The sequence below is a fragment of the Phocoena phocoena genome, chromosome 13 (genome assembly GCF_963924675.1).
Source record: "Phocoena phocoena chromosome 13, mPhoPho1.1, whole genome shotgun sequence".
Classification (NCBI taxonomy): domain Eukaryota; kingdom Metazoa; phylum Chordata; class Mammalia; order Artiodactyla; family Phocoenidae; genus Phocoena; species Phocoena phocoena.
The window spans coordinates 67950549-67963650 of NC_089231.1; the positions used below are offsets into that span (position 1 = coordinate 67950549).

At 56.0% G+C, this 13102-nt stretch overlaps 1 protein-coding gene across 2 annotated transcripts in view; it reads right to left on the bottom strand.

The window, feature by feature from the left end:
* Positions 1 to 6894: 6894 nt before the first annotated feature.
* NF2 (NF2, moesin-ezrin-radixin like (MERLIN) tumor suppressor) overlaps positions 6895 to 13102 on the bottom strand; it is a 75125-nt gene continuing 68917 nt past the window's right edge. For both annotated transcript variants that reach the window (XM_065889858.1, XM_065889856.1), the window contains one exon: positions 6895 to 6952. In XM_065889858.1, coding sequence (XP_065745930.1) covers positions 6895 to 6952 — 58 coding nt within the window. The remainder of the gene's footprint in view (positions 6953 to 13102) is intronic.

Sequence of the window (13102 nt, forward strand, 5' to 3'; positions counted from 1 at the left end):
GTACCGATACTTCGCGAAAAAGCTGTACCGATACTTCGCGAAAAAGCTGTACCGATACTTCGCGAAAAAGCTGTACCGATACTTCGCGAAAAAGCTGTACCGATACTTCGCGAAAAAGCTGTACCGATACTTCGCGAAAAAGCTGTACCGATACTTCGCCGCGTGTGCAGCTCAGAATAGTAATGTGCTTTCTCAAGGCAGACAGAACTCCCCGGGTGTTAATGCAAATTCACTCCAGTTAAGATGAAAGAGGGCCGTTTCCCCCTTTGCCGGCTAATATGAAGGACTTAATAGATTCTGCCTCAGGAACTCGGCTGGGAGCAGAAGGCTGGGGGAGGGGTGTGGGCGTGGACAAAGAAGGCGGGGTCCCCGTGGGTTTTAGAGCAGAGCACCTGCCACAGCAGGCCTGGCCGACGCGCACTCGGCTGCCCCAGACACCGCCTGGGCTGTCAGGAGCTGGACCTGCTGCCGGGCAGGAGGCTGCGGGGAAGCCCAGGTGGCAGTGCCAGGCCCCTGCAATTGTGCCCACTGCCCTTCACATTAACTCGGGGGCTGGCACCAGAACTGCTACTCCCCAGTTTGTGCCAGAGGAGACTGGGGCTAGGAGAGAGGATGGGGTGAAGCTCGCTGGCCCTGCAGGGGCTGTCCCTGTGGTATCCTGGGTCTGTCTTTTTCGGCTCCCTGGAGGGTGAAACAGACCAGCCTGAGGAATTCTTTTAGAAACATGACATTCGTAGAGGGCTGGAACTGGAAGGGGTCTGGGTTCCTCTGGTCCAAACTTGACCTACAGCCGAGGACAAGAGCGGAAGGGACCCTCTCAAGGCCACATGGCTGGAAGCAGGGAGCTGCTCTCCTGAAGCGCAGGCTGGACCCCGACAGGCCAGGGTGGGACAATCAGTCTGGGTGGCTCTGCCAGCCACGGGCCCCTTCTTCCCATGGGGGGAGCCCTTCTCCAGCCCAGACAATCCCAGACCACTCCAGTTCTGCACACGCATTTCCCTCGGAATCACCCTGCCCTGGAAACTATGCAGGGCCAAGCTGGGCCGTTGCTGGGGAGGGTGGGGGGGACTGGAAGGTATCTCTGGATGAAGGAAGCTCCAGGGGGAGGGTGGGCAGGAGAGAGGCTGTCCCCACCGGTCCACTTCACTCGTTCTGGATTTAACTGCAATCCACTCTCGGGTAAACGGCACAGCAGGTGCCTACAAGGAGACACCTCAGCATCCTTCTTCGCTTTTGTTTACTGACTTAATTCCTTCGGATCAAAGGCTGCCCCTTCCTCCCTGAGCAGGCAGGCAGGGGAATTACATTATTTATATTGAAAATGGGCAAGATTCCATGGGGACTTCTTCCTTATGCCTGATAAGAGAAAATTAGGTCACCGCCGTGCCCGTCGCCGACCCCCCCCCACCCCAGGCCCCAACCCTCCGCATCTGCAGTGGGTTTTTATGGTCCAGGTGCCCACGGGCTCAGGGAGCTGCTCCAGGTGCAGGGCCAAGGGCTGCCCACCCAGCCGCTCTCCCACCCTGAGCCGCCAGTAAATTATTGACCTGAGCAGCAGGTATTAATGTGACAAAGCCAGAACATCCTTTCCAGGCAGCCCCAGCCTGGCTTATCTATCATCTCCTGGGCTTTGCAGCTGGCACTGGGCAAACACAGTGAGGACAAATAGGCCAGATGCAGGTAATTAAGCTCCTGGTACAGGTGGAGGGATGGGGCCCATGTGGGGGCCACAGGGGGGCCTGGTCCCTCTTGACCTGGGGCTTCCTCTGGGTGTCCACTTGCTTTTTTTTCTGCTTCCTCCTGTAAGCCCCCCACCCCTCCAAAGGAAGCATCCAGAGAGAGTCACCTTCCCCTTGTGGCACTGGGCTTAGAGCTTCCCAGGCATGATCGATCCCCACAAAACCCTATAAAACTCCCCTTTTAGATGAAGAGATTGCAGTGCCCAAAACTTAGGTGACTTGCCTAGATCATATGGCCGCTAAGTGACTGAAACCAGGTCGTTCTGAGTTCCAAGTTGGGGGCCCAGCCCCTCAGCTATGTGGTTTCCTTAGCCCTCCGCATGGCTGGGTGTAAAGAAAAGATTTCATGTTTCTTCATGTGTACTGCTTCTGTTACCTGTAAATAACGGTGGTACTGCTACACATCCTCATCTCTTTTTCCTTAGAAATCTGAGTGTTTTTTGTGTCTGTTCTTCATGTTATCCTGACAACATCTCAGAGGTACCCAGAGGCATCATTGCCAACCCTCGTTACAGAGGGGGAGCCGGGAGGCACACAGCAAGCATGCAGCTCCGGCTGCGGACCTCTCCAGGAGATGTCTTGATTTCTTTGGCTCAGAGGCAACATGCCAGGTGCTATTCTGGGGCTACTACCCCAGTGGGAAATGGGCATCCAGTGGGAACCGGGAGGGGACCCGGTGGGGGTTCTTCTGAGTCAGCTCAGGTCCTGGCAGTGCTGAACAGCCCTGAGCCTTCTCCGTGTAAGCGAGCTCTGGACTCCCTACCAGGGCCGCGACTGTGGCCGCAGCATCCTGCTGTAATGCAGTAATGACAGGCTGCCAGGGAGTTCCGCTGCGGCCCGGGAGGGGAGAGGAGCCCTTGGCCTGTCTCAGCTGCCTGGGCTGTCTGAGACGGAGACGAACACACAGACGGCTCGACTCTCTTCTTCAGACGCTCAAGAGATTAGATTAGACATGGTTGCAGCAATCTTCTCACGGATACCTTTCCCCCCAGAGTCCGGCTGCCAACTCATTGTTATACGTGGGTGGCTCCCGACCCGCTCCTCCAAAGCGAAGGCTTCTGGGATGGGCAGCCCTGGGGACATCTGCCAGGTGCTCAGCTCAGGCGAGGACGACAGAAAAGGATGAAGTGCTGGCAGGAATGCCACTGAAGGACCTAATGGGGCCGGGCTGCAAATGCCACAATTAAACACCCAGGTCCGGCCTGCAGCTTTGGGCTTACAGCACGGCCGAAACGAACTAAAAACAAACCAAAAAAAGCAGAGGAGAATTCAACCTGTCTCCCAATACCCAAATATCAGTATTATTCACTCTAACCCCACTGAATGGAGCCCTTGGGATCTGTGAGAGCCTTACTATCTCTTGGGGGTCAGGAGTTGGCTTTTTAAAAAAAAGTCAGGTAAAAATATTGTCTGGACAGCTTCAAATGACCAGTATTTATAAAGTATTTTCTCTAGCTTGGACTACGTAGGAAATAAAACTATTTCCAATCACTGAAAATAACATAACCTACGTTTAAGAAACGCAGCAGCTTCTGCACACCTGAAACTAACACATTGTAAATCAACTATACTTCAGCTGAAAGAAATAAACGCAGCAGTTTCATATTATTCATCTAACAAAAAGTTGAATTAGTTACTAATTCTATACATTTAAAACCAACAAAATATTGTTTAAAAACTTCAAAATTCTCTAGTTTTACAACTTCATATCTTTCCAAAATATATAAAAAGCTGGTTATATTTAACTCAAACTCTTGGAAAGTTTTGTGTACTTTGATAGGCAGCCCTGTGGACCCTCAGAAGTCTTGAGAACACATTGTGCCACCTGAATCTCTATTTTAGATTGCGTGATTTGGGATAGAATTATCCTATAGTAGTTTTGGTCTTAATAAAGGACTTTCGTTGACTAAAACAATAAAACCAGCAAAAAAACCCCAAAGCTCTGCAGTGGTAGTTCCCAACTCCAAGTGTGAATGGCATGTGGCCCTGTGACCACAGCGGGGCCTCATCTGTCCTGCAGGCTGTGCCTGGGCCCCCAGTGGCTCTGCATGCTGCCCACGCCCCGTCTTCCAGAGCAGGAGTGCCTGGAGCGATTGCCCAGTCTGGTGCCCTAGTTTTCAGGTCTAGAATTGAGGACAGGCGAGGGGTGTGGGAAGGACATGGAGAGACTGGGACCCAGTACAGGGCCTGCCTCACGGGAAGCATGAGGGGTGTCCTGGTGAAGGCACAGTCGTGGTGCTGTCGTCAGCCCGGAAAAGGGGACCCTTTCACCACCAAAGACGTGGGGCTGGAGCTGAGGTCCCGGACATCAGGGAGCCGCCACCCCCCAACCCCAGTCACCACTTCAATGGCCAGAGCAACAAGCAAACTGAGGGAGCCCAAGACGAACTTTTTACAACTTAGAATTTTTATTAAACAATCATTTAAATTACAACAACCCCCCAGAATAGAAAATAGCCTTCCCTGGTGTGGCCCTGACAGGAGGCCCCATAGGAAGAAGGATGATTTGAAGTCTTTGAAAACGGGTGGATGGAGCTTCCCTGGAAGCCCAGAGGGGCCAGCCTGGCCCCGGGGCGGCTGGGAGAGGCCATCTCCCTGCCAAGGCCGCCCCCTCCAGGGGCCTGCAGGCCCCAGCCCTGCCAGCAGGCGAAGCTTAGCCAGTCGCAGGTTGTTAGCCTCAGGACTTACGGTTTTGATTTGAAAGAGAAAAGAAAGGGAGAGAGAAACCTGTCCCCAAGACTACAGAACGCAATCACTCAGGAAGCGTTAAGTAGTGCCGCGGGGTGCTGTCCAGCAGGGCCCGGTGGGTGCGCGAATAACTGTGAGGACAGCACAGGACAGAGCCGCTGGGGCTGAGGTGGAGCCTCAATCAGATCAACGAGGTGCCCTGTGTGGACCCTCCAGGGGCTGCCAGCGCAGCCTCGCTGAGTGTTACCAGCACGGTGCTTCTGGCCAAGGACCATCAGGAGCACTTCAAAGGAGACAGTCCGGGCAGGGCCCTGCTCTCAATGGAGGTCGGGGGCTTCCTTACTTAATAAGACCTAAGCTCATTCACTTACAAATCACACAGTCCCCTCGGCCATTGGCACACGCCCTGAAAACCAAGCTCTGCTTTCATTCCTTCTTCCACTGGGGCTCAAGATATTTCTGAGGGCCGCCATCCTCTCCGCCTGTTCATCTCTGGGAGGTATCTGCCAGCTCTCGTCCCCAAGGAGAGCTGCCTTGTCCCTGCTGGAGCCAGGCTCTGCCGGCCCTCCAGAGTCTGCTCCCTCCACAGCTCAGATCCCAGCCGGCTCCCCTGTGGCTGCATGGCTCGGCATTTCCCAGACTTCAGACATACACACAGCAGTTAAATAATAAAAAAACAAAGCCTGACAACATTTTTATGAATGACCACCATGCTCTGTGCCCACAGCCACTGTTACAGACTAAATGTGCAGGTCAGGGATGGGTGGTGAGCCTGAGGAAACAGCCTCACAACTGTCAGACCTTACATTACAAACGCGGCCGGAGGAGCCCCGCCGGGACCGTGTCTCAGGGGAAGAGGCCTCGGCGGGACAGAGAGACACAAGGGAACCTTCCAGCTACAGCCGTTCATGCTTAGTGTCCAGATTCGGAGTCCCACCCTGCATGTCCTGAGGGGCTGGGGGGACACATAGGGCTGGCTTACACCGTGCAAGGTGACCCAAGAAGGTGGCGGCAAGCCCAGGACACCACTAGGTCAGCTTGACCACAGAATCTGGCAGGATCTCTGCGAGCTTCTCAGTTTCTCAAAACCACACAGGATTGCCAGAGGCCACCTCTGCCCTCGGGAAATCTCCAGGCCCTCCCACGCCTTCATTTAATACACTTCTTTTCACTGGTTAGCACTTATCCCCGGCTCTGCACAGCAGCCTCATCGGAAGGGTGTGAATGGCCTGGTGGGTCACAGCAGCACCACCAGCCATGGAGGAAGAAAGGGCAGGAAAGCGGCCCCAAACCAAGGAGTGAGTATGGGCCATGGGGTGGCTTTGTGACCTGCTGCCACCCGGCATGGCCGGGGGTCGCGTGTCAGCAGGTGCAGAGCACTGACTGTGAGGGGTCACCTGCATCCCCTCCCTCACGTGGCTCAGGGGAGAACATAAGGCAAAGGGCTCTCAAGGAGATGAGGGCAACAGCCAAGGAGGCCCAGGTACAGCCACGGTGGGGAGAGCCTTGCTGGCGTGTGGCCGGCAGGAAAGACGATTCAGATCAACGAGGCAGACTGGGGCCAGTGGAACTGGGTGTCGGGGCCTCAGAGCCCTACAGAGACCCCGGTCATGGCTGGGCTGCCAGGTGCTGACTAGAGTGACGGGGAGCCCCCCCACCCCACCTGCCACGTGCAAGAGAGGCTACGGTTGGAGAGGGCCCCGCCTGCCTCCTGGACCCTGGTCTGAGGTGGCAGAAGAAAGGCAGCGAGTGTTTTGTAGGGTGCAGGTTCCTACACGGCTCTGCTGGCCTCCCAGGCCCTCTGCTGGCAGCCAGCCCTTCATCACAGCTTCTGCCGGGTCTTCCCCCAGGCACAGCTGCCTTTCCCATTCCCCACCAGCTGGCAGCCAGAGCGCTACCTCAGGGGTGCCTAGGCCGAGGACCCATCGCCTGGCTCACTCTCCAATGACGTGTAGCAGGCAGGTTGCTGTGGGCCTGGGCTTGGGCGGCCACACTTCTTCCCATGCCAGTTCCTCACCAGTGAAGGAGATGAATTTTCTGGAACCCTGGGGGGTGGGGGGGGGGGAGGGATGCCACCAGCCTTCCGGTCTCCAGGGGGCCTGTGTACTTCACTTCCTACAGCCACTTCCCAGACAGGGCTGGGAGGTCAGCAGTAGAGAGTAAGACACACACCCCAGGGTGCTTTGGACGAAGGAAGCACGGAATCCCACATTAGGTAAGGAAAGACAAATACTCAAAAAAATTTAAAGACTCAGGTCAGGAGAACTAGAACCCCAAGAGAGATACTTCTGCAGGGTCATAGTTCAAGGCAATTGCACATGAAGGGGGCTGGGCTCTCCGCTCAGCCAGGAAAAGCTCCAGAGCTCCGAGGAAGCCCCCATCCAGCCCGCCTACGGACGGCTCCCTCGATGTCAGGCCCATCCCATCAGTGCTGCAAGCAGAAGTGGCCAGTCCTCGGGTGGCTGGGTCACCTGCTAGAGCTCTTCAAAGAAGGCCACTCGGGACTTGGCGCTCTGCAGGGTGAGCTGCAAGGAAGCAGAGAAGAAAGTGAAAGGGGGGCTGGCTTTCAGCTCTTTCACAACAGGTTGTCCTCCTGCCTCCCGGACTAAACTCAAAGGTGGCTGGGAGTGAAAGGGAAGACGGTTCAAGTAGATGTTCAAGAAGCTCGTGGTCAATCCCAAGTAAGTTTCCAGATTTGCCCAGGAACTCAAATTAGGAGGTGACAAATGAGGACGTGCCAGGAGGGATGACTGGTGGGCAGAAGCATGTCAGCAGGAAAATGTCATCAATGTCGCCTTTTCACAGAGGGCAGGGGAACCCTGGGCATTTTAATAGATTCTCACATCCCCGTCTACAAAGGAGTCTCTAACGATGCCTCTTGTTGTGCTGTCCGTGCTGGTCCCAGCCTGGGTGCTCATCCGCTTCAGGGCTCGAGGGCCAGCTCAGCAATGCAAGTGTCTCAGTCCTCGTGCCCTGGGCACGCTGCTGGGGCAAGGAGACATGGCCTCGGGCAGGGCAGGCCTGTGTCAGGTGAGGAAGAGCTCATCGTTTCCACTCCTGGCTCCCCAGGTGGCCCCAAAGCAGACTTGCCCGTCACCTGGCAGCTGAGAGGGGGTTTCCATCCACAAACTGGGAGGCAACTGGCTTTCCAGGTAGGGCTGGTTTAGGCAGGGAGGGCGCAGCACATGGGGCGGTGCTCTGGGCGGAAACTGTGAGGCCTTCCCAGGAATGCTGTCCTGAGCGGCACAAGCTTGAGAAGACGTGGAAGGGAGAGGGAGGATTGGCGGTAGAGCTCTTGGATTGGCAGATAAAGCACTAACTAGGGTTTGCGACCTCCTGGGCTGCCAAACCCCAATCCCCCAACTCAGGAGGCCCCTTCCCAGGATCTCCCCAAACAGAAGCACCTGGCACGGGCGCACCCCCAGTGCCCTGCTTCCTGCTCTACTCCTGAAATCACTTACTTGGGTGAGACTGTGTGCTCCATATCCAGCTCTGGGATTTTGCTAAGGAGTGTTTTCAGGGAGGGGGGACACAGAGTGCGTACTGTTCATCTTCATACCCTCCAACCACTTAGCTTAGTGCTTTGTACATAGCAGAAGCTCGGTTTGTTGAGTGAATAAGATGTAGGTGATAACGATAACGAAATGGTGAGATGCAGGGGAAAGTCGAGAATTCCACCTGGGGCTGAGAAGGCCCAGGCGCTAGTTCTCCGTCACCACCTCGCTGTGTAGCCTCAGTGGACACCCTTGACCTCTCTGAGCCGCTTTTCTCTGGAGTTAAACCATGGGGCCAGGCTAGATGGTCTGGCCCATTCTCTCAACCTCTGGCAGTCCCTGAATCCAAAGAGAGCTTGGCTCTCCACAGGGTGGGGGAAGAAGACTCCAAACCAACCACTTCACCATCAAAGACACGCAGCATCAGTACACTCAAAACGAGGCAGCTGAGAGCCAGCTCTTTAAACCCTGCCAAATCTTTTGGCCTTGAAGTTCCTGACTAACAAGCTAAATGCAAGGAGACATCTGAGCTCTTTTTTTCAGTGGAACCAATTTCAGAAACCCTTTGGAAAGCCCAGCTCCAACGGGAGTGGAGAAACCTTTCATTTCTTTGCTGAAAAGGAACTCCCTCTAGAAGGATGGGTTTCTCCCTAAACACAAGCAGAGGAGACGGGCCGGGAGTTACGTGCTCTGTGATAACGGGAACAAGGATGGTAACTGGGGAAGAAAGAAAGACAGCCAGAGAGCCACCGGGACAAAAAGGCTCTTGGGGGAAAGTGAATCAAAAGGTGTGAAACCCCGTGTCTCCACTCGGGTTCCTCCCACACTCCCGGGGAGACCTCAGGCCGGCTCCTCAGGGTCCAGGGGACCTGCAGGGGACGGGGCCTCTGCCGCAGCCCTTCCTTCCATACACTGAGTCACTCACAGGCACGGCCAGACTGCCCGACCCAAAGCCCACCTGGGCGGCTGGGTGGTCCTGGGCAGGTCACTGACTCCGTCTGGCCCCAGTTCCCACCGAGAAGCAGGGGTGGTGGCAGCCCCTGCCTCACAGGGTGACGTGCGGAGGGACAGAAACTCTACAGAGCGCTCGGTGCCGTGCCTGGCGCGCGGTGAAACGCTACAGCTGGTGTTACTAACAGCAGTGTCACATCGCCCCTCCCCCAGCTCCGACTCCTCTCCTTCCAGGGGGAGCAGGGCAGAGGGCAGGTTCGGAGGGGTGAGGGCGAAGGCAGGGTTCACAGCCTCTGAGGCAGGGAGAGCAGATGCCCCCAAGAGGCCTGGCCTCTTCCCCAGGCATGGAGCCCGGGCTGTGGGGGCTTCCGAGAGCCTCCTGCCCGTTTGTACAATGATGGTTGCAAGAATTCCTGGATCCTCCTAGCGGAGCTGCGTGCTGGCTATATCCCCTCGAGGTGCCAGTGGAGGGTTTTGGCAGCTCTGGCAGCGCCAGACTCCAGTCACTTGAGCGTGTGCTTGTTGGGAGGCAAAGCCCTCTTCGGGTGGGCAACACACTGCCCTGGATCCCAGCCCGCACTGACCTCCTATCTCACAAGAGCAGCAGTCGCACCCCAGCCCAAGGAGAGGTGCGACGCGAGATCGAACACTGGCCGTGCAGAAGCAGGAGAGCACCCTGGACGCGCAGCCTCGGCAAGAAGACAGTACCATGGTCTCCAGGCTGTTGGAGGGATGGGCAGAGCCACCAGACGGAGGTGGCGGACGTGGCTGCTGACACCAAGGGCACTGGAGCGTCCCACCTCGGCCTGCAGGCAGACCTGCCTGCCCCGCCCCCGCCTTTCACCCTTTCTGTACAGTTTGTGGTGGTTCCAATTCCAACAGGAAGCCCGTCATCAGAGGATAATCCCACACGAGCTGACTGGCGCAGCCGGAACCCTTCCTCTGCCTGCCCTACCTCCACAGCGTCCCTCATCTCAGGCATCAGGACCTGCTCATGCTGGAGCACAGGCCGGGGAGCTGGGCAGTGAAGACGGTCCATGGGGAGAAGCCTGGGCTTCTTTCTTCCACATGGGGACTCAAGCCCAGGGGCAGGGAGGTTCCCCCTCAGGCACTGCCAGCTGCCCTCCCGGCCCGGCTCCGCCCCACACCCCAGCCCTCCCCTCACCTGTGGGATCCCTCACCACCTGCTCTTTCTAGAAAGCTCACTGACTGTCACATTGACCGTGTAGCCTCAGGCAGGAGGTATCCCTAAAGGAGGAGGGGAAGGCTTAGAGGAAACGGCACAAAGCTAGCCCTTCATAAAGGGAACGGCCTCTGCAGGTCGTCTTCGTAGACTCCTGGAAGTCGGCTCACAAGCATCCTGGATTCCCGCTACCCTCTCCTACCCCAAGATGTACAAGCCACGTCAGCGTTCGGTACACCTTCCTGCTCAGGGACGGGCCTGGCTCTCCGCACAGCGTGGCAAAGGGACCACAGAGATGATCCGCCACCCTGGGCCTCGCACCCTGCGGTGCCACACGGTGAGAGCCGGAGTCAGCCGCAAGGGCCACCCACCACCCTGCAGCCCCTTTGGTGATCCAGCAACACCTGTCATCACCCCAGACCCACTGCTCGGGTGGGCAGCACCTCCAGGACTGGGGCGGTGCCATGGGGGACTCCCCAGGTGCACAGAACGTGGCTCTACGACCACGCTGCCATGCTGGGCGGACTCCGAATTTCAGTAGGTGGTGAAGCAGAAAGGCCTCAGGACGCAGACAGACAAGCAGGGCCTCTTGGACAGTGGCTGCCTCATTCTGGGACCTGTCAAGTCTGGTCCACCTTCTCTGAATCCTTCTGAGGACACGCGGGTAGAGTTCTGCCCGAGCATGACTGGTGGCCACGCCTGCCCCGCACCGTCCAAAACTCCCCCTGGGTCCAGACAGAGGCGGCCAGGGAGTCCTGGCGGCCGCATCCAGCCCCTCCGGGAGCTCCACCCCACGTTCCTCTCACCAGTTCCCTGAAGATGACAAAAGAACATGAAGTTTCCTCACCAGGCACGGGACTGACCCGCTTCTCTCTTGCAGCTGTCTCCTCACATCTGATTAAAATCCGCCGTGTGAATAATACAGGAGGAATTAAGTTCTCTCTTGACTGAACCGGCTGTTCAAGTCTGTCACTAATCCAGCTCCATTCTGAGGAGACAAACTTCCTCTTCTTTCTCGGCTGCATATCTGTATGGTGTGGTTTTTGTTTTGGGGGGGCTCTGGTCCACCTGTGGCCTGGCCCCTTCTTCCTGCCCAGCCTTGATAGACACAGCCTGGCAGAGTTCCCCCACAGCCACCTCCCCATCACACTGCCCGTTGTTTGTGACGGCCACCAGGCTGTGCAAGGGCAGGACGGGGAGCCTCCTGGCAGGGCGAGACCTCTTCACACCACCCGAGCTGTGTGCAGTATCACCGAACAGACACCTCCACCAGCTAATGAATCAGATTCGGGAGACACTTCTGTCTCCTTAAAAAGAGAGGAGGCTGGTTCCTCCAACCCTAGGGAAGGACTTGGTAACCGGCAGCCTCTCCTGAACCCGGGCATGCAAACAATATGCAAACTCACGGGATCCCACTCACTGGGCGAGGGTTTCAGGCAGCCCGTCTAGATACAAGGACCTGGCTTGCCCCTGAGAGAGGGCCCCAGGGTGTAGAGACAGCAAGCCTGGAAGCACCGAGGCCAGCACCAGGCTCGCCGATCCTTCCTGGCCTGCTCTGCAGTGAAGGCTTCCAGCTACGAAGCTCCTCCGGCCTCACTCCCAGGAGTGCCCCCTGCTGGAAAACCACAGCCCCAGGCTGGCTGCCAGCTCCCTCCTTCCAGCTCTCCTCCAAAAGTCCTTTTGAGAGGGATTGCTTCCCAAAGTGAAGACAGAATAACTAAATGTATTCCGGCACAGAGCCTGCAGCAGCAAGGCTGTTTGATTAAGAATGAATTACACTTTCATCAGCACAGAGAAATTGATTCACAAGGCCACACTGTGATAATCTTGTTCCTAAAGCAAAAGGGGGTGGGCGGGACACAGAGCCACTTCGGCTATCAATGATGAGGGAGAAGAAGCCCTACAATTAAGCTGGGAGAAGAAAACTAATCAGAGCGCCAGGATTCCTCCAACTGGTCTCTGGGGGCCTCACCTCAATCCACTCATCCCAGCGGGAGAAGAGAAGAAGGGGTGGGGGAGAGTCTAATTCATTTTAAACAGAAAGACCCACAACGCTGAACCCATTTTAGATACTAACCTAATAACTCTAGGCGCTGAGACTCTGCTTGTCCCATAAAAATGCAGTGGAATTGAAATGCAAGCCCTAAAATCATGTTACACTTCCTCTCAACCACTACATATTGAGAACGAAGGAGCGGGGGAGGGCGCAGATACAAAAGGACAGGCAGATTCTCCACCAGGAGCAGGAAGGTGACAGCCAAATCCAGCAGCAGCAAATTCCAACATAATCTCTGGTTTGGGGTGTGATAAACATTCCGCTTCCAAATCAAAGCTGAGGGGGCAGGGCCGGTGAGGGGGGATGGCTGCTATAAACGGGTCAGATTAAGCTATTCAGCTGTCTTGCTAGTTGACAGCTTGTACCCAAATGCCATCTGGTGATGTGCACGGGGAGAGAGCTGTCCACACACTTATCCCTAAGCAGAGGTGGGATGAAGGGCCGAGTCCACCACAATTAACAAATCCAATTTGCTATCAGCTACTATATCTGCTCTAGAGAGAAATATGCCTGGGAAAACCCAGAGGGTGCCTTTGGTTTATTAATCCTTTAGGGACCTAAAGTGGCAGAATGATGCCTGGAAACCAGTATCTGCCCATGTCTCGAGCTGCCCGTGTGATGCTGGCAGGGCCTCATTTCATTCCTCCACCTGGAAAATGGACGAATCGGCCTGATTCACCTCGCTGGGCAGGGGGAGGCTAACTGATGGGCACAGAGCACTCTGAACGAGCACCTTCGGGAAATGGGGCAGATAGACCGATGTCATTTCAAATTGCCAATATCAGAAGGGAAATCACAGCAAGGATCATAAGAATAGAACCTCGAGCCTGCAGAATGAGTTTGCATCCCGACTCTTCCCTCCCGCTGTTGCAGTGACAAATCAGGTGCTGGAGGAATGCTGCACTGAAACGTATCTTCAGTGCTGAGGGACCAAATGAGATGTCTTACTGCAACCAATCAGGCCCACTAATGTCCTCAGACACTTCCAAAG